Raw genomic sequence first — 25,949 nt, forward strand, 5'->3', positions numbered from 1 at the left:
GTGAGTTCTCTGACCCTTATTCATGCATAGAGACCGCATTCTTTCCCAGTAATTGCTCTTTGAGATTACATGAAAAGTCCATGAAGCCAGAGAAAAAGTGATAGGACACCAGTAAATGAAGCATGAGTCATTATTGTCTGCCATCACTCAAGCACATGAATGTGAATGCTGGCACAAGCCTAGACATTAAATGCACTGATGACACTGACTCATAGGGTGCAGCAGTTAACTATCAATGTAGTCATCATCCTCTCTGTACTTCAAGCTTCAAGTGCACTCTGTAATAATGAGATTCTTCATGCTCTAGACAAATTCAGCAGTGGAAGGCCTGAGGCTTCACATCAATTCAGTTTGTGTCAATGGCTTAAAGAAAAAAAAAAAGAGACCTACCAAATTTCAAATCCTTTAAGTGTGAAAGAAAAAAAAATGCAGTTTATTGTATCTTTTACCCTTCCAAACCCACTACGGAAATAGAATGAAATAAAGCAAGGAGAGGGGGAGAGGAAATGTCAAAAACAGCTCCTTCTCTGGGAAAAAGCCAGCAAAACACAAACAAACAAAAACAAAACAACCACCTCTTCCTTAATATTACCTCATCCTGAAATGAAGCAAAGGAGAGATTCGATTCTAAAACAGATCAAGACAAGTGAGGTTATAATAATAATAAATAAAAGTGAGACTGCGGGAAACCAACATGGCTATATGGCTGCATGTATGTAATGAATGTATAGTAATCTCAGAAACATGCTTTTGCCTGATGCAATAGCTAAAGGAAAAATAGTATTTTTCTAACATGAGAAAGGAAACGAAGGGTAAAATACTGAAGCTTTTCAAGTCAGCAGAAATTTTGAAATCAACTTCAAATGGATTGACTATTTAACCTGAAGAGAAGCTAAAATTAATATTCGGACTCATCAGCATGAAAAGCGCTGTAACTGTTTCTTTGGAAAACTGTAGTAACAAATCCTGGCTCAATGAAAATTGCTACAATCTCCTCTATCACAACTCATTAAAGATCGAAGTGTCTGTAATTGAACCATAAATCTCCTTTGTTCTAAGAGAGACTGAATAAAACAAAACTGTAGATATTTACAGTGATATACTTAGCAGTAGCAAAACAAAATATTATTTCAAAGTAATATTATAATGATCTCTTTTAAAAATCCACATCAAGAAAAAATTGAAAGAAAGTATGAAGAACAAAGAGGAATGGCTCTAAAACTTGGAGTCCTTGTGTCTCAGTCACGAGTTCTTGAGAATAACATTGATACAATTAATAATCAATGAATTAATAACCTTTGGGAAAGAGGGATTATAGTCTCTACTGGGACAGTACCCAAGACACTCTGAAGGCTACTTTAATCTAAATTAACACAAGCTTCCCAAGAAACTCTCTGAAGATCATCTTCTAATTTTGAGTCACTGAGGTTACCCAGTGAATCAGAACTAAAACAAGAAGACAGAAAGATGAGTTCTACATAGCAACACAATAGTAATGGCTGGGGAGGGCTCTGGGAGACTGTCTCTAACTAAACATTTTTACAAAATTGAGCGAAGATCCTGGTAACTCTTTGAAAATAATACAAAATCTCTCATCTCCCTCTACACTTGGAATCAAGTTCCTGACCTTTGGCCTTGCAACAGTGAGCACAGGTTACTCTTTGCCTTCTGAATTTGCCACGTAACAAGTAGGAGGTTTCAAATCAATGGCAGGCTCATGGCACTGCATGGTCCAAACATGAGTTCATTTACATTGACATGAAAATTTCCTTCCACCTCATGCTGATGAGTATTTGAAGGATCTACTCACTCTTACCAACGTGTGTCAGCTAAGGGAGCAACTCAGGCAACAGCCAGAAGACAAACCTTTCCAAGGCAAATGCAACTCATTATGCATTTATCAAGAGCAGCAACTGGAGTACAGTGGGACACAGAAGTGCACAAGATGACAGGGACTGGGAAAAACAACAATTACTTTACAAACTGGCAAACTTGCATTACTTCATAGCACTGAGCCCCTGCATGAGACTAAGAAACACCAACTAAAGCGCCACAGCATTGATAACTTTTGCTCTTTGCTTGAACAAGCACTAAGCACAATGAGAAAACTTCTCATGCCACTCACCATTGTAAAGTCCTGCTGACACAGAGAGGCCAGAGTAGGCAGAGCTGCTCTCAAGCAGCTCTGTTTTTAGTTTTCTCATTAAACTCAAAGGGTGGTTGTGCCAATTTTTCCTTTGCCCTGAAGAATCTCTCCTGAAGACAGAGAAGGATCTCACTGTGGTTGAGCACTCTTGGGAAGGTTCATGAAGAGACTGGGGTTGTGGCATGATCAGCATGCTGATGTCCTCAAGCTGTGTCCTGCCACTTCCAAAAGCACTGAAATTCAGGAACAGAGTTGTCTGGTAGGACACAGAACTTGAAGGACTAACAAGTGGCACTCAACGAGCTAGATGAAGATGCTAGAAGGGCAGATATAGCACACTGTTGATCAAAGGCTGACTGCTTTACGTAACACAGGCAAGCATGTTTGGAAAGTTAAGAGTCCTGAAGAAAGGCATGTTTATCTCACAAAACAAAGTTTTATACACAAGATTCCTCCACCAAAAAGAATTAGCTCTGTGCTTTAGGTTTCAAACACATTCTCACCTCTGACATGTAAAACAAAGATTTCACTTCTTGTATCCAACAACTCCAACACAACACATACAGTGAAACAAATTAAAGGTACAACTCAAGCAAGTTGCTACATGTCAATGCCCCAAACTTTACGACAGCATTTCTGATAGGCAAAATATCGATTTCCTCCTGTCAACACAGATGGGCAAAAAGCCCTTCCACAGATATTCCCTATTATTTCTGTAAAGACTATATTTGCTCTCCTTATAGTGAGAGGGTCATAGCCTCCCTGTGGAGATGCCTTTATGTTCTGTGTAAAATTGAAACAGGGAGCCTAATGGTTCTTGTTAGAGATTAAACAGGCACACTGATACCTAGTTGAAATTGAACTTAACACCTCAGGTTGCTCATGTCAATTTTCTGAAACATGGTGAGAAAAGGTAATTGTCAATTAATGAACCATTGACTTGGGGTTGGTAGAAATCAATAACATGAAACAATATGAAACTACACAATCCTAATCAGTATTCTGTAACAAAAAGGCTTTTAGACAGACACAGAGTAATTGGCTGTTCCTTTGTGGCCCATCCTCTAAGCTATACAATTGTCCAATTAAAATATAACATCAGTAGCAACACAGTTGTTTGTTTTGTGGTTTGGGGTTTTTTTTATATGCGCTAGGTTACATTTGTTAAATCAAAAGTTGCAGACACTGAAAGAGCATGAACAGAAGGGTAAAACATAAATCAAATCCAAGGGATCAGATTCAGGTCAGATACCAGAGTTATGAACCCAAGCCTCCCAATTCACTATCCTTATAATTATATGTAGAGGCTTGACAATAGAATTCACATCTCTTGGGTTCCACCAAGAATGTAACATTGCTGAAGTAGAAATTTCTGTTTTAAAATCCTCTCAGGACAACTTCACATCTTTCACAGAAGAGACAAGACCAGTTTCAGATTAAACTCATTTCCACCAAACAGTAAGCATCCACACAGTCTTACAAAACCAAGAAAAAATACCAAGAGTTCTTGAAGAAGATCAGAAAGGTTAGATGTGCACTAGAGAAAGTATGCTCAGGAAAACTTCTCCAGCCCTTTTCCCCTCCTAATGATTTATGGCAAAAGGAAAGGATTGTATCAAAATGGCCCCATTGTATTGCAAGAGCAACAGAAGTTCCAGAATGGAAGTTAAAAACCTGCTGCAAACCGCGTGCCCAGAGGTACTAATATAAAGGTCAACATTTCCTTACCTAGACCTACCCTTGTTCATTATTGACTAAGGTGTTCTTAGACTAGTTTTGCCTAGTTGAAAATTTTATAATACAACGTAAGATAAAAAATTTATTACATACTTGCACTGCATACTGGCTACTAATAATAGAGCAAATTATAGCGGGGTTGGTTGGGTTTTAAATGATAAGTGATTACACTGCTATCTCTAGGACTGGGCAGGATGCCCATGAGAGAAATAATTAATGTTGGAAAAGACCTCCATGATCATCAAGTCCAACCTTTGACTGAACACTACCATGTCAACCAAACCATAGCGCTAAATGCCACATTTCGTGTACACTTCTAGGGATGGTGACTCCATCACCTCTCCAGCCCATTCCAATGCTTAAACCCCTATACAGTGAAGAAATTTTCCTGATGTTTGACCTGAACCTCTCCTGGCACAGCTTGAAGCCATTTTCTCTTGTCTTATCACTAGCTGCCTGGGAGAAAAGGCTGACCCCTCCCATAAAATATGATCTTTTAGATCATAACCCATCCAGACATGCAGCTGTTTTAACAGCTTGAGGGAAAACAATGAGTCATTTAAAACAACAAAGAAGTAATTTATTTCTTCAACAAGTTAAAAATTAAGCTAGATGGTTCTTTTTCAGCATGTCACTTGAGACTGTCAGGCCATATGGAGGTGTGGTCATTCGGACCCAAAGAGGTGGCTTGGTACTTGAAGAATGAATGGCAGAACTGAAAATTAGGCTGTCTGTCCCATGACCCAAGAGACCCCAAAAACTGCAGTTGTAAACCAGTCCATTACATTCCAGTAAAAATTCTGACTGATCAGCTGCAAGAGGGAACCCTTCACTTCACGGAGACTGCTCTTCATCAATCCTGTATGCTTTATAGATGTTACACAATAGAATGTATTTCAGATTTTCATAAATATGGTGGGCAGGTTGGAAACTAATAGCACATGAACAAGCAGTCCTTACAAGGCTACATTTTTAGCCAATCTTACACAAGTGACCCACAAAACATTTAGGCTACAGAAGATGGCAGATTAAGTACATTCATTTTAAGAGGAGAAAAAAAAATCAGAAAAATTCTTTTTAGTTATCTTTGGGAGCTGGATCCTGCATGTAAATTTGGACACTGCATGCCAGTGCTAAAGGGTTTTTTGGTAGAAACTCACAAATAGGATTTTCTTTTCTCTTTTAATGAGAAACAACATCAAGTTATCACTTTCAGGCATCTGGATGTTATTATCTCTGATGCAGCATTTGCAAGGAAATACAGTAGGGCTAGCAGAAAGAGACAAACCAAAGAAAAAATGCTGCACTTAGTAAGGATTAAAATTCCCAAGGTTATTTCAAAAGATTATTTAAGCCCTCTAAGAAGGAAAAGCATGGAAAAGGTGTCAGCATTCCATTAACAATGCACTTATTATCCACCATAAGCTGGAAATACTAGAGAAGTTGGCATCTTGTTAACACCAGAATCACTCATTTGATTACACATAGATTCTCACCTTCCAAAATGAAATGAATCCTAAGCTTTGGAACATCACAGCACATCAGATACTGTCACACAGACCATTATGGTTTTCATGCACAAGCTAAGCAGCAGCATGGCTACATTTCACAGAGAGACTGGAAAGCTCAATTTGAACAGCAGCATGAAATTGTTTCATTAAGGACTTTTTTTTTTAAGAATTACTGAACTTATTAAATTTAACATCAGGCTCGAAATTAAATACCCAAACACATTAAACATTAAAAAACACCCCAGGAGTGCTATCTTAGTGTCTCAGAGTACGTCTCAGCTTTATCATGAGTTCCATATAGACACGAATAAAGAGAAGGTGAAGAGTTTGGGGAGAGCAATCAACACAAACCGTATCCACAGTTCTGGTCTGGGGGCTAAAGCTGGTGGAGACAATTCAGAGTGCCACAGTTGTTGTTCTAGTGCCAACACTTTATGGAGAAAAGGAGAAATGCAAAGTAGAACTGGTATTATAGGGAAACTCTATTAAAAAGGTAACAGCCCTTTGGGAAAGCACATTTCTATAATGGTTATTCCTTTTGTCCCTTTAGAACCATTCTTTTTGGGGTTTACACAATTAAAAAAGCTTTACTGATATTGGAACATTTACCAGCTCTATAGCTTTCTTATTTGTTAAAAAGTGTATGAATCCTACAACCTGGTTTAACATTTACAGGGCTTGTTAAAGGTCAGCAGCAAACAGCCATGAAAGCAAAGACGCAGTGGTAGATTATCTCTTCAAAGTGAAGGAAGGAAAGAACCACGAAAGATAAAGGGGAAGGAAAAAGTCAGATGTCCAGTAGCAGCAAGGAGTGTGAAAAAATTAAATCATCCTATCCTGGCAAGCATCCTCATTCATCTGCAAATACCAAGGCTTTTATCATGCAGCTGTTAAATACCAAGACACTGTTTATCATGTAACAGGCAAGTGCAAAATTCAGTGGTAGAATTTTCATATTCTGCAAAGGCATATTTAGACAGATAAAAGAAAGCCCTCAGAGATGAATTTAAAAAAAAAAAAAAAAAAAAAAAATCACACATGACCTCTATTAATTTCAATATGTTTGATGGCATTTCTATATTCATTTCCTAGTATGGAAAAGTTTTCTATTTTTAATAACAGCACAGCAGACATTGATAAGGAGCAGTCAGCCTCAGAAGATGCAGCTGAGATTTAGACGGTCCTGTGAAATTAACATACAACAAGCTTTGATTTGGTGAGATCATGATCAGTCTTTTTCAAAGACTACTAGTTACATTTAATATATGTGTCATTAGAGAAAAATCCCTAGAAACCAGGAAGGTAACATGGAGACTTTGTTTCAAGCTGAGTACTTGACCTGTTTGCCCCTACTGGGACTTATATTAGTTCACTAAGTGCCCTCTGCAACCAACCAGACCAGAGTAACTTTCGAAAAAGATTAAAGGGAAAAATACCATACGATCGTACCAAAATACAATTATTCATTTCAGTTTCTTAGATCACCATAAACATGCCTCTACTTCAAGTATTTTCCAGAAAAAGCAGGCTAACTTCCCCAGATACACAGGTTTTGTGCAACAGTTTTACACCCGCCTTACACTTCATTCAGATGTCTTTAAAACTTCTGAATGAAGAAGCTGAGATCCCAAGCAAGTCCCAAATGAGCCAGCAACAGAACTCCACACATACCAGTGAAAACAATGACTTGCTGCCCTGCTATGCAAACCTTTTAAAAACCCCTCAAGTTCTGCACGTTTCTGCCCCACAGTATTCATTCTCTCTACCTGACTGGCATGCTGGCTGGGCTGCTGAATCTCCTAAAGCAAACTGGTGTCACAGGCAATACCACTGCATGTTTGCTTAGGTCTGCAGTGCACCACCACTCAGTATGGACTAAAATCTCCAGCAGCCCAGGTCTAGAAAGAGACACAGTAAGGGACTTCAAGCTTTTAGTTAATAAAGCTGGGGAAAAACAACACCAAGATGCTAGTCTACCTCAGCAGAGCTGGTAGCTCTCTCCAAAGCCTATAAGAATGTTAATCCAGCAAAAGAAACCATGGTTTAGAGATGCCTTCCATTCACTGGGAATTTCAGAAGGATTTCCTAAAAAACACAACAGCATCTCATAGCTGCTACCCACCTTTACACGGGCTTCACCTACTTGCAGGAAGAAATGCTTGAAGAGCAAGATAGCATTGGCAGAAATGGTTTGTTCAACAGCTTTCAAAGCATTTGTACACTGGAACCATAGGCCAGAGGGAAACTGGTAAGGTCAGAATGGAAAAATACGGTGCTCTCCTGATCCTCACACTTGTCTTTCTCACCTCTCTCACCTCTTGTATTCATGGATGCTTGGGCATCACTATACCTGACATGTAATTCGGTTACTTCCTGAATACATTTTTGGTCAGTAGCAAAGAACTGCAGAACAGAAGCACTATCACCACCTGTCCCGACATGAAACCTGCCTATATGCTCCAGCAGGCAGCACAACTCAGAGGGATGACCCTGGAATAGTCTGGACTGTTCAGTGACCAGAGCCAATGAAGAACCCCTGACTATTATGACTACTAATGGACTCCAAGTAGGTCCTTCTGAGAGACTGTCGGAGGGTTTATAAGCCCTCCTACAATTTTTTACTACAGTTACTCTCCACTTCTCTTACCCACCATCAGAATTCTAGGGTTTTGTGTTTTGGTGGGGTTTTCTGTTCCATTGTTCACTGACATAAGTATCTGTATTTTGAAATACAATAAGCTGAAAGTGTCAATTTTATAGTCTTTAGCATTGGTCCAACTATTTCATTCTTCCCTTCTTGTATTTCCCACTCTTGCCCCAATGCTACTTACAAGAAAAAGTAGTGAAAACTGATCTGCCTGCAGTATTTTGAAACAAAAGACGTAACTGTCCCTTCTAAAGGGCTGACCACTACTACTTTCAATTACATCCACATAACAAGACAGTCATACAAAGCAAATTTGGTATATGGAGATCATCGTGATTAAAGATTCTACAGATAGAAAGAACCTATTTACAAACAAAGATTCATAAAATTATGTTACAGGAGAAAGAGCATGAGTTTGATTGGGGTGTGTGTGTGAAATTTTCTTCTCTCCTTTTTTTTCTTCTTTGAATTCTTTCAAGTAAAGCATAGATACTCCTTTGCCTTGTGATCTGAGAAGATCTCAGACAGCAAAGGAAATTCATGACTCAAGTTTCATACAATTCAGCCTTCCCTCCCTCCCACCATAACACATATATTAGGCACACATTAAGGGTGCAAGACTGAAAAGGAAAATATTTCTTAGGCCAGCTCTGTGGCTGATGGCATTCTGCTCCTGTCAGTGTGGCAAATGGAGTCTACCACAGTGTTCTCTTCTGTATTGAGAGAGAAATTACTCCTGCCCATCAGTCACAGAGTGGATGAAGTACAAAATCCATTCCCATGATGAATAAATCAGAGTTTAAAAAGGTCAGGATGTCTTCAGTGTCTGCTGGGGACAAATCTCATTTAAGATTATTACGTTCTTGTCAAGACCTTCACTAGAGTCAGTTTACTTACCTCCTTCCCTTCCTGTACTTCCTCCCTCCTTTTCCTAAAGTCACTCAGCTGTGCATATATTTATTGCTTTAGTTTTTAACACCACATTGTTTTCTCTAGCAAAGTAGGATGTCTTGCCCTGCCCGTAACAATGAACACAGCTTTAAGGTCAAATAGTGTCCATGGAAAAATACATGGGATGAGGCTTACACTCCTCAAACCCACCCTTTAAAGGATGTGAAACTCCTGGCTGTCCAACAAGAGATGGATTTCAAAATATGAAGGGCTAGATGTCTGAAAAGAAAATTCTGACAAGTTTTAGCAACAAGAGCTACATCTGTAGTTAAAAGTTGCTGTGCAATTCAAAGACTACCCTTTCCTTATTTATCAGTTGTAGTGGCCCAAAAATATCCTAGGTACTCCAAGAAAGGCTGAAGACTTGCTTTGCTGTAAACTTATTACTCACAGTTCCATTTTCCAGTGTGGCAGAGAGAAGCAATGTAGCTCAAGTGATCATCTGAGAACAAGAGCTTGTTCAGGACAAACTGAGGGCAGGGGATGGTTAGCTTCTCTGAACTAAAAGCTTTCTCATGATCTCAAATCAAACCTATGACTACTAATGGACTCCAACTAGGTCCTTCTGAGACACTGTCAGAATATTTTTCCAACCTATCCTTGCAAAGCCCTCCTCATCTCCATCTGAAGTCCTCAAATTTTTTTGTGCTGCAGGAAGAAGTCAGGTGAAAAAACATTCTGCTTTAGCACTCTGAAAATAGTTTTTAGCCAGAAGCTACTATAAATTCACAGGACATTTAAAAGAACCTCTGGTATGTCATGGAGACTCCAACTATTTGGAAACACTCTCATTTGTTCCACACTTTAAGTGTCTTTACAGATTTCTGGTCTTGGCTGTAATTCACGACAACAGCGGGAAAATGTGCATGTGTGTCCCCTCCCAGCAGTTCACTTACTGCTGCTGCTGTTTTCCCTTTAATCTAGTCAGTCCTTGATCTGCAAGCATAAAATTTGTTCCTCTAGGGGAAAAAAAAATCATTACACACAAAAGGCTTAAAATCTCAACTCGGGAATTAGCAGGTACATTTAAAGGTATTTTTTCCCCTGGTATTTGCCTCAAATGAAAAGAAAGCAGATACTGATATTGAAGAAGAACAAGATAGCTTTATACAAGGTCTGCTTAGCCCTTCACCAAAATACTTTCTAACAGAGTCAATAATCAATTAAGGAACTACTCTACTTCAGGAACAATTCCACACACAACCTGGAAGAAAAGCATTCAGCTACAGAACTGACAAGAGCAGCCCAGCCACAGCCACGGGAGCCACGTGCTGAAGCAAGCACAGCCCACGCACCCTGGCAGAGGTAGGAGCGCCCTTCTTCCCGCACCTCTGCCAGCACGGTCCCTCCCAGGAGGGGACTCAGCTAACAGGGGCCCTCCCAGGCCACCCAACACCACCTAATCATAGGTCAGCAGCCCCACTCAAGAAGATTTTCACAAGCATTGCACATCTGTGCACAGGTCAGAGGGTTCATTTTGCTGTAAGTGGAACTGAAAGTGCTCACTGAATCAGCAGGTTTTTGTTAACACTGTGATAGCACATTTCAGGTCTAAAAATAAAGCTAAGGGTTATCAAGACTTCAATAGCTACTATGCATGCCACGGCTTTCACTCCTTTGGACACAGTACCCACAAACCCAGCTCCCTGTCTAGGTAACATTTCCTCTAAAAACACCTTGCTGCTGACTGAGAAACGAGGAATTGTTTCCACAAGCAAGGAAAGCAAGGACCTAACAAGGAGGGGAGGTTAAAAATCTTATAACAGAGATTGAAAAGGGAAAACAAGCTTTGCTAACTCTCCAAGTCTTGTTTGTGAAATTAATTAGTTGATTATAAAGTAAGCGCAGACCCATTCTTGCTGCGGCGGGATGTGGGCACAGGAAAGGCGCAGGTGCCGTGGTGCGAGGGATGAGAGCGGCAGCGCCGCTGCTCCCGCGGGCGCGGGCGGGCGGCGGCCCCTGCTGGCAAGGGCAGGGCCCGCGGCCGCGCGGAGCAACAGCGGCCCTCGCCGAGGGCGGCCTGCCTCAACAGCGCGGCTCTGAGTTGCCATCTGCCGTTCCCACACTTTGTCAGGGGTGTTTTAACCGCGCTCGACAGCCGAGTAAGATGTTTTGGAACAAATACGGGCAAATACAGCGGCGAAGTGGGGAGGTGCCGACGCAAGCTCGGGAGAGCAGCGGGTGAGGCCCGTCCCGGCGGAGCCGTGCGGGGCAGGCTGCTCCAGCCCCTCCCCGCGGCACGCTTGGCAGCCGGCTCCTCAATTTAGTTTTAAGTGTTTGTTTTTTAATCGCACATGTCGGCATGCCGGGTGGTTAACTTACAATGTGTCACACAAAACAAGAACAAGCCTCCCAGTTAATCAAATACCAACAAAACGTCTCATGTCATATTAATGACACTTGGATCAGACCCAGGAGGAGTAAGTTTGAAAGCCAAGATCCCTCTGCTTTCCTCACTCTCGTAATCACTGTGCCATACACTGAAGTCGCTAGAAACACGAGCATCAAGAGCTGACCTCTTGTAGGCTATCACAGAAGAGGTTTTCAGTGATGCCCGCGGCTGCATCTCTCTTCCTCGCTAGAACTCTGGGGAAGCCGGGCGAGCTCTGCAGCACACGCGGGACCACAAGGCCGTCCCCGCCTTCCCTGCAAGCTCACACGCTGACAGCAGGGATGCTCAGCTGGACAATTCACCCTGCAGCCCCTGGATCGTGGCAATGACGTGAAGGTTCACTCACTGCGGCTACACCCACTCCAGACAAAGGCATTATGTCTCCATAGGAGGCACTCCGCAGCTTTTGTGCTGGCACCCCAGCATACTGGCCATGCAGTGGGGTGAAACTGGTAACATGCAGCCAGAGCTGAAGGCAGGATTATTTCTTCCAGGAGCTGTGCGCGCATGTGTTAAGCTTAAACCAGTGACCAAACCGTATTTTAATTAGAGCTGGGTTCAGCTAATCACAACCTTTTAAATATCTCCAGATATCACACAAAACAGATTTTATCTACATAACAAAGTAGATTCTTAGACAAAACTCAAACTTAGTAAATCTGTGTTTTTTCCTTTTTAAATGTAAAAGTACAAGTTCCATAGACTGGAAGAATTTACCCACTTTCCTGATCAATTATGTCTAATATTTAGAGGAAAAAACCCTAACTCCCAAGATGCTAGGAACAAAATACTGCAACAACAGTAACAGTTTCAAGCTATAAAAACACTAAACAAAATTTGGAGTCTCAATTTGCATTTCCCAAAGTGAGCCCTGACTTTAAAATATGGTAATAACATTATATTAAATCTTGGAGGTTTGTTCTTCGGCTTTTGGAGGGGTGAGAGGCACTGGGTCTTTTGCAAAATCACACTTTCCAGTGTGATACATACTTGATACATATGAACAGCTGGCTCAGCCAATGAGGATGAGTTCACATAGCTAACTAGAATTATCCCACTTCTGTATCCAAGAAATACAGGGCAAACTTCTCCCCTTTTTAGGGGAAAATAAACTAATAAAACCAAACAAACACAAACCAGAACACACCACTAACCACACACAAATCTCCAGAGAAATTGGGAGAATGGGGAAAGAGGAAAGAAACAAACAAGTTTTGGCTTTGAACTTCTGCACAGGACAGAGCCTTCACTATTTTGATTATACCTTTACAGCAAAATTTGAGTTTTGGAAAGGTAAAAACAGTTGAGGTCAACAACATTACCAGTTCCTTAAAATCTTAAATGGATGAATAGGTATTTAGGTGAATGCCTCACTCCAAAAATAAGGTCTTATTTGGTGAGAAATAAGTTATAGTTCACTACTATAAATCTGTTCTTTCTTCTGTAACAATATTCCAATACACTCATTTAACAATCCCACATCCTAAGACCCTCTCACAATTCACAGAAATGTCATGGCCAAATTTTTAGCAAAATAGATGTAATATTTTTAATATTATTTGCAAAATAGATGTAATATTTTACATAAAGAATACTTACTTCCTTTTGGATGACATCTAGAAAAATACATTCATTTTTCATAAAACAAAATCCAAAAATATAAAGCTACCTAAACTTTTGGAGCAGGTATATCCTACTGAATATTACACACTACAGGCAAAACCTGGAACCAGTAGTATATGTTACTAGTAGAGAGAGAGCATAACAAGGAAGACAAAACATAGCCTTAGATAAATTCTTTCACCACACAAGTATCAGATAGATAGAAAGATGACAGATTCCCCCCTAATATGCCAAAGAAATGTATCACAATAGTTTAATAATCCTATATATTAATAAGGAACATGCAGTGGTCTTCAATGCGTTCAGAAAATAAAGAGGAGAATGACACATGCCCATACTACCGCACTATTCTCTGTAAAAATCGCTCTAGAATTTCATCCAGTTTCAAATTAGATGATTTTCTCCTGGAATATTATCCTAGAGGGTGACCAAACTGACACAAAACTCTTCACTTTACGGCTCATTCATAAGTTCATAAACAGCCTTGAAAAAAACCTATTCCTCAGAATCAGATTGGTTTTTGTGATCCAAAATGATCAGTCCAGAAGAGGCCAGATTGATGCAATTGTGCAATCATACTGGTAATCAAAGTAGTGGCTCAAATTGTTCACAAACAGCTGAAATCAAGGCAGGCAGCCAGGCTGAGACTACAGATGTTTATGAAATGTTAACTGGGCATTTCACTCACTGGTTCTGAGGCAGAATTGACAGCCTCATGTACCGACCTTATGATTTAATTGCCTGCTATAATACTCTGATAGTTTAGCAGTTCAAGATATCATCCTTGTTAACACACTGATATATTGATTCAATTTCACTCCTGACCTGGATTTACTGCATTGCTCATTCTATTCAGTACTTCACACTGTAGCTATATGTAAAAGCGAGATTTACTTGGGGTTTTTTTAGTCCATTAGGAACAAGCAGGAACTGCTTCCTTTGCAGCTTTCAAACAGGACTGATAACTACAAGCCTAAAAGATTGATTGTGCTGCTTTTGGCTGGGACAGAGTTAATTTTCTTCACAGCAGCTGGTATGGGGCTATGTTCTGGATTTGTGCTGAACACAGTGATGATAATATAGATGTTTTTATTATTGCTGAACAGGGCTTACACAGAAAAGCCGAGGTTCTTTTCTGTTTTCCATACTGCCATGTTGGTGAGGAGAGAGGGGTGCATGGGAGGTTGAGAGGAGACACAGCTGGGACAGGTGATCCCAGCTGACCAAAAGGGTATTCCAGACCATATGGCATCATGCTCAGCATGTAAAATGCAGGGAAGAAGGAAGTGGGGTATATTTGAAGTGATGATATTTGTCTTTCCAAGGCCCTGCTCTCCTGGGGATAGGTGAGCACCTGTCTGCCCATGGGAAGCAGTAAATTAATTCCATTTTTTGATTTGCTGGTGTGCACGGCTTCTGTTTTCCTTATTAAACTGTATTTATCTCAACACATGAGTTTTCTAACTTTTATCCTTCTGATTCTCTCTGCAAGCCCTCTATGGGGGAGTGAGTGAGCAGCTGTGTGGGCCTTGGTTGCTGTCTAGGGTTTAGCCACAACATTTATTTAAGAACATTTGTTTGCATCTTTATGTTAATATATTTACCCCCAAAATAAAAAACACATAGTAAAAGAACATACATTTTTACACAAATTCATCTATCTCTAACTAGTATAAAAACAGTGACAAATGTCTGCCACTTCAGTCAAGCAATAAGATAACCAGTACAAACCTCTACTGCTAGAATAAAACACATTCACTAGTAATCGACCAGGACGTATTTTCTGACAGAGCCTTCCCACTGACCTTTCATGCTGAAATATCTTTACATTTGGATCTCACACTTTTCTTACAGGTTCTGCCCCCAGGCAAATGGTAAAACTGCTGTTGCCCCATCCTATGGGCAAAGACCCTCAGGGAAAAACAGATGGTTGCTCACACACTTCACAACATTATTGTAATAAGATGATCCATTGATAAAAGGTTTCCCACATTTAAGTTATGAGAACCTTTCTTCTGGAATCCACCAGGCAGCTACTTATGCTGCCCTTAACAGCATATGCTGTGCACACATACAACACTTAGTGACAGAATGATTTGCAGGGCATGGAGTAGGCCAGAAAAAATGGATGCTGAGCTGTCAAAGTAACCTCTCATTAAATCATATGGAAATAGTGGAGAGGAAAGAATAGGACATAGGGAGAAGTGGAATAAAAACAATTTACATAGCCTTCATGCTGTTTTTAGGAGACAACATAATATAGCTGCTGAATGGAAGATGCCTGTTGTCAGCAACAAACATACAGCAACAGAAATACAGGGGGCTGAGAGAGGGAGAAAGGGGTACACACAGACAATGTTTATTAATTACATTTCAGATTGTCCATTTCCCCCAGAGAACTAAATTAAATAAACCATGAGTAAGCCAATATAGCCAATGGAGAATTTAAACAAAGAAGAGCCCCAGCTTTACTAAAATAATGACGATAAATTTAATAGAAACACATCAGAACTTTTGATGGATATGACAGTGTTTTATAACCTACCAGAAATACTAAGCCAGACTTTGTGCACAAGACTGAGCTGACGCTACAGGTCATTTCTTTTGCAGAAACAAGAACAGCCAAGGGAAGAGCACAGCTGCAAGGAATCAGTGCCTTACAGACAGATGATATTGAAATGTTGCTCTTCAGCCTCAGGGCATTTACAGAAGTAGCTCAGGAAATGCTTTTACAGATGAGAGGACACGCCAGGTACATAAAGTCCCAGTTCCAAAGAACAGACAGCCTCACTGCTAATTTCTTTTTCTGCTTTTTAAGAAACCTGCCTTTCTATTTAAGGTTATTTGACAAGTCCAATCACCTTTTTAAGGACTCTATAAGACAAAAAAAAAAAAAAAAAAAAGAAGAAATGGACAAGTAATGTATCAGACAAAGTCTTATATTATTTATACATTAGGATCACAAATTCTGTTTCAATTTTCAAGTATCTTCCATCTATAAAAGCATAAAAACTTAGTTTGCATTTTCAACCTCCTCATTTATAAATAAGAACAGTTATTTGTGTTTCATACACAAATAATACTATATTTCAAGGAAGGCAAAACTGCTTAACTAGAGCCACAGAATAAGTAAACAGAGACTCTCAATAAGTAGAGCTAGGAATCATAGAATATCCTGAGGCACAAGGAACCCAAAGGATCATCAAAGCCCAACTCCTGCCCTGCACAGGACAAGCCCCAGAATCACACCACGTGCCTGAGAGTATTGTTCACACACTTCTTGAACTCTGTCACACTCGGTGCTGTGACCAGCTCTCTGGGGAGCCTGACCACATGCCCAACCACGCTCTGGGTGAAGAACCTTTTCCTAATACCCAATGCAAACTTGTCCTGATTCAGTGTCTGCCCCTCCTCTTCACCTCACAATGAAGCTGCAGCCACTGATGACATCCCCCCTCAGACTCCTCTTCTGCAGGCTGAAGGAACTAAGTGACCTCAGCCTCTCCTCATTCAGCTTTCCCTCCAGGCCCCTCATCATCCTCATGGCCCTCCTTTGGAAGCTCTCTAAAAGTTTAATGTCTTTCTAACGTTGCGGTGCCCCAAACTGCACACAGAATTGAATTGTGCCAAAAGAGTGAGAGACAGTCCCCTCCCTTGCCCAGCTGGTGATGCTATCCCTGATCCCCCCCAGGGCATGGCTGGCCCTCTTGGCTGCCAGGCCACACTGCTGGGATAGATTATAGCTGTCCTTTTCCCCAGTCTTTTGCTTTTCTTACATGACCACAAAACTGCAGAGGTCAATTCAGGCTGACTGGCCATTAGGCAGAAAAACCAGATCATTTAAAGAGGTTCTCTGTAGAAGGATTTGACTGTTGGACTTCATGAGATGATAGCACACTGAAGAGAGTGGTTTGACTCAAGAAAGGAGAGGAGGGCTTCGCAGACACCCAGTTTTGCATCTGCCAGCTTCACAGAACTTCAAGATACTGGTCTGGTAGACCACATACACACTTACCTAAATATGTAGTATACCACACTAACTGCCACACACAATTTTGTTAAGTCACTTGACACAAGAAAAGGCAACAGAATTTAGCAGAAAGCCTAATACTGAACGGAAATGGAACTGCTATTGGCTGCATCATTTTCCAAGGTCATTTCTTTGAGGTTATTTGAATATAGGCAGTTTGGAGACAGACCTTGTTAAACATTACTTGCAATAACAAGATGTAAAACTTGGTATGACAATTGTTGCAGCAGACATTTGGCCCAACAATAACTGGGAAAGTGCCACACATTCATCAGAACTGGATCTGTCTATAGGCATATACCTTTTTTTAACATTAAACACCTGTATCATCAACTTCAATTGAAGGTCTCATCACAGATGAGATGCCTGAAAAGGCATGTTCCTCTGGCATCTGCTGGTTTCAATAAATTGTCACGTTCTTATAAGAGAATACACCAACATGAAGTTAACAGTCTAATTTCAGACATTTTAAATAGATGGTAGTACCTCAACTGAAACACAACTGTACTTCATTTTAGTTAGATACATACAGATCCAGGTAAAATGCTGGTATCAAAACTCAATCGTGAGTGAGCAATCCATAAAACTCCCAGATTCTTTGGATTGGAGAATCTCAAACTGTGGATAAGGAGTCCTAAAGCTTCATATAGGAGCATGCAATACAGGTTTATCCTGCCGAAGATATAAAACAGCAAAGGCTACATCCCTCCATGGAGGCAGATTATAAGGCTTACACAAGATGCTGTGTTCTAAACTCCTGCAAATCATCTGATTTACAGTAACTATCTCTGTGTATTCTTTACCCACAGCAAGTGTAAAACAATTTGAATTAAGAACACCACAGTTATTTGGAAAGTAAATTTCCCAAGATCTGTTATATACTGTAGAGCTGCTAAGACCCATTGCTTTTAATAAAGCTTTACTCCAGAAGGCCCAATCTGTCTGCAACAAAGAAGGAACATCTCTGCTAGGTCTGAAAACTGAAGAGGTAGCAGACGGTTCACACACAAGACTCGGGCTTATTGCCAAACTGATCATAGTAGGTTGGCTGATAAAATCTTCATGCTTAGTACCTAAAGACCATGGAAGAAAGCATTGGTTTGTAAACTGCCAAGAGGGACTACCACTTTTATCCAGTGGCACAGCTTTGCAACCAAGACCGCACCACCTTGAAATGAGCTTTAGTATATGCAGTACTGCTTAGTAATGCAAGGCCAAAACAAACCACAGCCATAAACCACAGCCCCAGGATCAACAAAATAGACACTACTGAAGTGCCTAAATTTTAGCAGTTTGAGGAAAGCTACTTCTCCCACAAAAATTAGTGTAATAAGTGGGAGATACATGCAGCAAAGAAGGTGCTGACATTTCCTAATGGAGAATGTCAGAGAAAATTTAATCACCACCAGATTTCATTGCTATCACTTTTCTTGATTAATTCAATGGAAAAGGACAGAAAAGTGATCATATCAATTAACACTGCAACGTATTAAATGATCAGCAACAGAACTCTGAAGTGGAGAATAAAGAAGCAACAGATACAGCAAGGTGTTGCTGTACTTAACTAAATCTAGTTCCCTCACTGCAATCACACTTCTATTTAACATTCACGATCACACAGAATCTACATAAAAGTACCTCAGACGCGTGGCTACACGGATCAGCCATGCTGAATTCCCTGCAAAGCAGGAAGCAGTTCATTCATTTAGAGCAGTGCGCTCCTCTGCAGAGCTCGCTGCCTTTCACTGGCTGGTGATGGGAAACCTGCCCTATGCAGCCTGCTCTGTGAAGAGCTAAGCACACCAGAACTCCAGATGCTAATTGCCACCGCTTCCCTGTGCCTGCCTCTCAAATGAGGGGAGAAAAAAGGAATGTTACAAGGATCGGAGAGATGCTGAAGATGACGCGGGATAAAAACACCTCGTGAATTCGGCAGGTGGATCACGATGTCAAGAGGTAAGGTACCGTTAGGGCATAAACAGCCTGCTTGAGGCAGAGCGTGGACGCTTCCCCTGTAATATCACAAAGTAGCTTAGGGCAGAGGAGTTAATGGGTTCAAACACTTTCTCCCGTTGGCGGGGATGGGCGCCAGCGCTGCCCGGAGCGCGGGCTCGGGCCGCGGCATGGCCGGGCCTGCAGCGCCCCCGCGCGGCCGCCCGGGCCCGCTGCCGCTCCCCACGGACGCAACCTCAACACCGAGCAAAAACGCCCCTGAGGTACCTGGGGACCGGCAGGAGCTGTACTTTTAACCCATTTACTCTACTGACTTAGTTAAATACAAAAAAGTTAAATGGAACAGCAGATAAAACTGATCAGATTCAGGCTGCACACAGACACCAGCCTCTGCCTTGGTATTTCTCTTGCCTCACGTGCTGCCAGGCTGCACTCGGGACTACATTTGCTATAACCAGCTGTTACCCACATACACCTACTCCATTTAGTTATGCACATGATGGACTTGTAAAATCGTCCCATTATTTGTAGGAGGCCATGGTGCAGCACTGTTTAGAAATATGACTGTCCATGAAGGGCAACTTTATTTTATTGCAATATTTACATAGAACAGTGCTTCCAATTCCCCCCCTTTCAGAAGGGCAGTAGATATGCTGTGCAAGATAGGAAATGAAGTTCCTGTGATGCAATCTGGGAAAATAATGGATTGTGCTAGACAGAGACTCCAGAGAGCCTTCCATCCCTTTATGCACTCATTACCAGAAGGTAAGCAGACACGGTCTCCAATTCATAGATCCCAAGAAACAAGACTGCAGTAGTCACAACATTGTTTTATGTATTGCAAAGCATCTGATATAACCAGAGAAGTGCTGTCAAAGGAAACCAGAAATCTGAAGAGCAGCAAAGACAAGAAGATACTACTCTAAGTGGTATTCAAGTCAAAGAACTTCAGAGTTCTTTTTCTTTCATGAGGTATTTACAGTGATTCCTGCAACTACATGTTCTTTATAGTAATTCTGGTTGGTCTATGTTGGTAGACAGCAGCTTCTAAGGAACACTTCTGTTACTCAACTTCACCAATACTCAAAGTCAGCTAAAAATCCAGCATAATCCTGATTGCTCTCCTTTGGGACAAATTTTTCCACTTCTTGTGCCAAGCAGACTCTAGTTCCACTCAACATCCCTCCCTTATTTTGCTACTCTTCAGATCATTGTAAATTCAAAAGGTACCTACTGCGCTCAGATTTTATCTACTTTACCACTGCTTAACCAAATCAGCTCAACTGCTGCAGTTCTTTTTCCTCACGCCAGCAAAGTGGGTATATCCAGACCACATACTTCTCCCAGACTACCAAATAAGTCACAGAAGTAGAATGTTAACACTGACATATTTCATTCTCATTGAAACCAGCAGGGTTGCAGGCAAAAGCACTTACTTTCTTTTTAAAAAGTTAGTTTGCAAAAATACTGAGCCACATTGAAAAAACCTTTTGATTATAGAAGTCAAAGCCATAGTCCAAAATCTAAGCCTATTCCTGATAAACTGATGAGACAAGATGAGTTTTACATTCCAGGATACAGTCTCCAGGCTCATGTATAATCATCAGCTTAAGCTAGTGACCAGAATTCTTACTTCAACAATGAACTGTCTGACTTACAAAGAAGGGAGGGGGAGGGAATATGAATATTATATCCTCCATATATACATAGAATAATCACAACATCCTCCATTTATTTCCTTCTGACTTTATAAGAGCTGCAAAAGAAACCTACCTGTTACTTACCTCTATATACTGTAATTGCCAACACAAAGTAGATGAAACGGCAGAACAAGAAATTACAACTTAATAAGAAAACTTTAACAGAATGCTCAACAAGAAGGGATGGGAACAGTAATTTCCTAAAACCATCCACATAGTTCATATTCCCTTTAAGAATGGCTGTCAGTATAAATGCTGTATCAGCATCTTTTTCTCTTAAAGGAAAACTATAAAACACATTTATGTTTCCCAGAGACATGTCAGGGTATTTTAACAATAAGCTGCTAATAAGAACCTCAGCACTCTCTGGGTTGGTTTAAGCCATCCACAGTGATTATGAGTGATTGCGTTTTAGGAGCTTCTGAACTGAAGACAAAGCTCAGGATGTATCATCACTTGAAGCAATGTTAGCAGCTTCTGTTCAGAAGAAAGCAACACCTATTTTGCTGCATATGTACAATGTCTGTGACTTTTGCACAGTGGGAAAAAATCTGTTCCCTGTATATATCCAGGGCATGTCATTGCAAACAAGGTTTTTAATTAAAATCAGCATTTTTGAGCCTCCTGCTGATGGACAGCATCTCATTGCCTTCTCCTCAGATGGCTAAACTGGCTTCCAAGAGAGACAGTGAAAAGAAACAGAATCACTAGAATACCTAACTTTGACAAGTCTCTGCTGGGGGCAATTTCAATAGCAGGATGCTGCAGAGAGAGGTAGAGAGAAAAGAGGACTACTTAGGAAGTCTCCCCTAATGAAGACTCAAAACATCACAAGACAGTGGAGGAAGCATTTTATTCCTAAGCCTGAAGACACGATGAACAAGCAAGACAATTTTAATCAGAAGGCATATTGTTAAAGAGAATGCAGCACTGTATCTGCACCTCAGTGGGTAAAGCATTTTTTCAAATGCAAAAGAAGGCTAAGGGGCTGGTTAGACCTCTGACTGGGAGGCTGGCTAAACTGTCAGCTCTGACAAAGCTTTATCCCTCTCAGAAAACAGGCAGATATAGGTTCAAGCCAGATAGATAAATCAGACTTCTTGGCCAGAACATTTTCCTCAATTGATTGCAAAGAGTTTATATTGACTGCCAGCACTGTACCTTCGGGAGGCTCTTCCCGCAGATGAGGAGGCAATTCTTCACTCGTAGTCTCAGTTTCATCATCCACCATCTGTGTTTCTAAGCTAGGGCCCTGCAGAACAGAACAGAACAGCAAGAGGGGGTAAATTGCAGAAAGATCAGGCAGGAACCACAAAAATGGTTACAGCACTAGAGAATATGCCAGACAGTGAGGACACAAGGAGCTCACTTCAGCTGATGAGAAAGAAAGCTGCTGGGAGATTTGTTTGCAGTCAAATTACTGAAAGGGAAAAGTAAAAAAAAAAAAAAAAAAAAAGAAAATACTTTTCAAGATAGCATGCAAAGTTACAAGGATCTTAACTGACTGAAAACAAGAAATAAACAGTGAAGCACAATTTCTAAATTACTATTTCCAATCATATAATCCATTAATAAATTAAAATTTCCATTTATCAAGGGTAGCAGCAGATCAACCATCAACTAGAATCTTCAGGAAAAAAACCCTTATCTTTGTCTTGTCGAGACTAGATTCTGAAATACCACTTTTGTCAAAGGAAAACAAAGCAAACTCGTTTACAATCTTCTAACCTATGCAGGTCCATTGACCATGGAGTTTTCCCCTACAAGCCCAACACATCCATTTATGCCTCCAAGTATAATATGCCAAACTAACCATTCCTAAAAAACTACTGGACTACCCTCCCAGGTTTTGCATTTTCATGTTCCAGTCTTCTTGATCTTGTAAAGAGCCTGCAATGTTACTGCTGCAAGAACAAGAGCAGAATCAAAGTATTTGCAGCTGAACTCACGTTACACAAACAATATTTTCAAGACATGTGGAGCTATAAAAGAGTAGTTGCCTTTTCAGTTTCAAACTATCATAGGAAAAAAACATACTATCTTCTCCCCCCCAACTTACCTTTTTTTAAAGTAACAGCAGAGTAAATACTAGGCATAACTAGAGGACTGCTTTAAAAAAACCCTAATTTTCTTTGCAATGTTAGTACAGTGAAGAGTGAAATGACAAACTTAGCAGTCATTAGGAAATGAAGCTTTTGTGCACTTTGAAAACATGACTGGGTTTGTAGTCTGAACTATCTGAAAATGTGTACTAACACATGCAGCTGGAAATACAGCTGGTACATCAACAGCTTGCAAAATGTTATTATTTGAACTCAGAAAGAAAAGGGGCTCATAGCCCTAAACAAAAAGTGTCACCATGCTGTTCAGATGTTTTACAGCAGGGAAAGCAGAGACCACCCAGGTGAAGTGTACAGGTGTGCTGTGATGGTGCCAGGGCCACAACCCAGATTTCTGCCATCCATGACTATGCAAGTTTTACCTAGGCTGTTTACCTATTTCTCCTCAGTTAAAAACACCAGTATCAACATTGCCCAGCTTTGGTCAGTGAACAGTTCAAACATTAAGTCATGCCTTGTAGTAGCTATCACAGAAAGGGAAAGAAGTGTTTACCACATGGCACAGATGGGATAGTAGTAAGCTGCCTTAGTCCAATTAAAAAAAAATAAACCCAGGAGTCAGTAATCAACATCAAGATCTAACTATCTCCTCCCTTGAACTAAATAATGTGATCCAGATTTTAAGAACATGTAAACAATTCTGGGTAAGAACAACAAATTGAATATAAAGTATGTGTTTGAATAAGTTTCTACATCAACCACAGGCAAAACATGAATTTACACTTCTTTCCAATCTATCAGTGCCACAGAGAGGAAAGAAAAAGGGAAGATGAGGCTACAGGAGTATAACAGGTCAGAAGATTTATTTTTCATAGAAAACATGTAGACATGTAAGACATGAGGCACCAATATATGCCTTGGAAGCATTGTGAACCACAGATATGGAACTCCTAAACTAAAAGGGGTCTTGAATGTGAATCCTGTGCCTGTACTTTCTGGTTTACAACACCAAAATCACTTTAATTTTTTAAAACAAGTAGGAGCCACCTGCACATACTTGCTATATGCTGCCCAAGGAGACAATCTAACTTCCAGGGGCTACGGAAAAACCAATGAGAAAAGCATTATCTTCCCTTCTTCAAAACAGTATTCTCAATTTCCTATGATATAAACCTGCTCAGTAGCTTCTCCCAATGACAGACCATGTGAAGTGGTGCTCCTTTGGGTTACACTTGTTGTCATCTGTATAAATACAAGAGGATGCAAAAAGCTACCAAAAGTGAGTGGTAGCATTATGGTTTTTCCTTCCTCATGCACAAACTACTTCCTGATTGTTGCTCACTAGCAATACAACACTCCGGTATGGTGGGTATCACTGACAACACTTACTCCAAAACAAAGGTTTATCTTAGTTGAAGTCAGCCTTGTACCTAAGCTAGTATTAACAAATCCAGCTATGAGAAAAACAGAGCCCACTACAGACCACTGTGAAGTCTGTGGGTGAGATGCTGTTTGCCATCACATATTTCCCTCCAATTCAAACCTTTTAACACTTGCTACTGGAATACTGCAGAAGAAAAATGCTCAATCCAAGACTACTGTTTCTACAGAACATGCTGCATATCTAACAGAAATGACCAGAATTTCTGAGGATTCTTTTTCACTAGTCAAAAACACTTAATCATAACACAGCATATTTTAATAATATTTGGCATACATTTCCTGTATGGTATTTAAAATTCTCCCCCCAAAAAAACTATTTACAATCTTTTTCTCAATGTAATGTTAAAAAGGAAAACAGTCTAAACTGAAGGATGGACATGACAAGTAACCACCAATTTAAAGTTTCTCAAGACTTGTTTTGCTAGAAACTTTGAAATCTTGAGATTTCCTAGTTCCTAAAATGAAGTCAAAAATGCTTTTTACAGAATAACTCCAGTTCTTAGCTGACTGATAATCTATCATAATATATATTCACCTATGACACAGGGAGGTTCTAAAAGTAGTCTTGTAAACATCAGTATATCACACTTCAGCACATATCTAATCACTGAGGCCAGCGTGCACAGTTTAATACTGAGATCCACTAATGAAAATGTGAAACAGTTAACAGTAGATGAAATTCTATGTTCTCATATACATATCTAGAAGTAATATTTAAGGCTCAAACACTGACAGGTGTCATTAATAAAACTACAAATTGCTTTTTTCCTTATGTTAGAATGTCCACTGTCCATTAGTTACATCTGCTGACTTCAATTCACTGGGCCTGCTGCAAACTTGGTAATCAACATTTACCATACCTACAGTTCTGGTAGCACAGTCATCTACAGCAATCAAAAAAAAATCCAAGAAATTATCTTCTGAGAAGACTTGTAACTATGCAAAGATTGAGTCCAACAACTTTGTCTCGACCTTTCTTTTTACACTATCATTTCAAGAATGAGGCATCTGTTATATCTTTTTTCATTCTTAAGGATCTATGACAGACAAGTAGGGGAATGGGATGCACACAACTGTGTAAATTATTGGCTTGCAGGTTCTATAATCCTCCTCTGGAGCTGCAGCAGTGGCAGAAGGAATGTACAGAGATTGCTTCTGCTTTGGCGCTCCCTCAGGAGCACCTAGGATGCAGGAAGATGTATCAAGAGTTCAGAAACATCAGCAGATATTACTGTACAATATTCTTTCAATTATTTGGGGTTTGTATAGCTAGCCTCTTAAATTGGGAATGAGGTTCCATTCCTCACTAGAACCACTGGAGAAGCACAAACTCAAATAGATATTATTACAGAAAGTTAGGTTATGGCACAGAGCCTAAGAATATATAAAAAACCCCTCTTGGCTCTTCAAAGACAGTCCCTGCCCTCAATAAGCAAACACTTCATACAATTCCTTGATGAGTACTTGACTATGACCACTAGTAAGACTTAGTGGCAATTTTTTAATGTCGTATTTTAACACAATCTCCAAGCTGAACAAGAACAAGTAAACTCAAGCAGAGACAACACCCACCCTTCCAAAAGGAAGTTATTGATGTGAGATTTCAGGGTAGCTTACTCTGTCCCTGCCAACAGTTTCAGTGAATTCTTAAAGAAGCTGAAAATTTTGTATGAACAGAAAATTATAAGGAACAAGCAAAAAATCCTATAGGAATTCTCACAGAAACTACCTGAGAAACGTACAATCCCCTGTTCTG

General features: G+C 40.3%; 1 protein-coding gene across 1 annotated transcript in view; it reads right to left on the reverse strand.

Annotated features, from left to right (window-relative positions):
- Positions 1-25,949, reverse strand: part of LOC134551201 (transmembrane protein 263-like) — a 203,236-nt gene that overhangs the window by 167,651 nt on the left and 9,636 nt on the right. Inside the window, exon 2 of the mRNA XM_063398511.1 lies at positions 21,852-21,942. Coding sequence (XP_063254581.1) covers positions 21,852-21,942 — 91 coding nt within the window. The remainder of the gene's footprint in view (positions 1-21,851; positions 21,943-25,949) is intronic.

The sequence above is a fragment of the Prinia subflava genome, chromosome 5 (assembly GCF_021018805.1).
Source record: "Prinia subflava isolate CZ2003 ecotype Zambia chromosome 5, Cam_Psub_1.2, whole genome shotgun sequence".
In the NCBI taxonomy this organism is placed as follows: domain Eukaryota; kingdom Metazoa; phylum Chordata; class Aves; order Passeriformes; family Cisticolidae; genus Prinia; species Prinia subflava.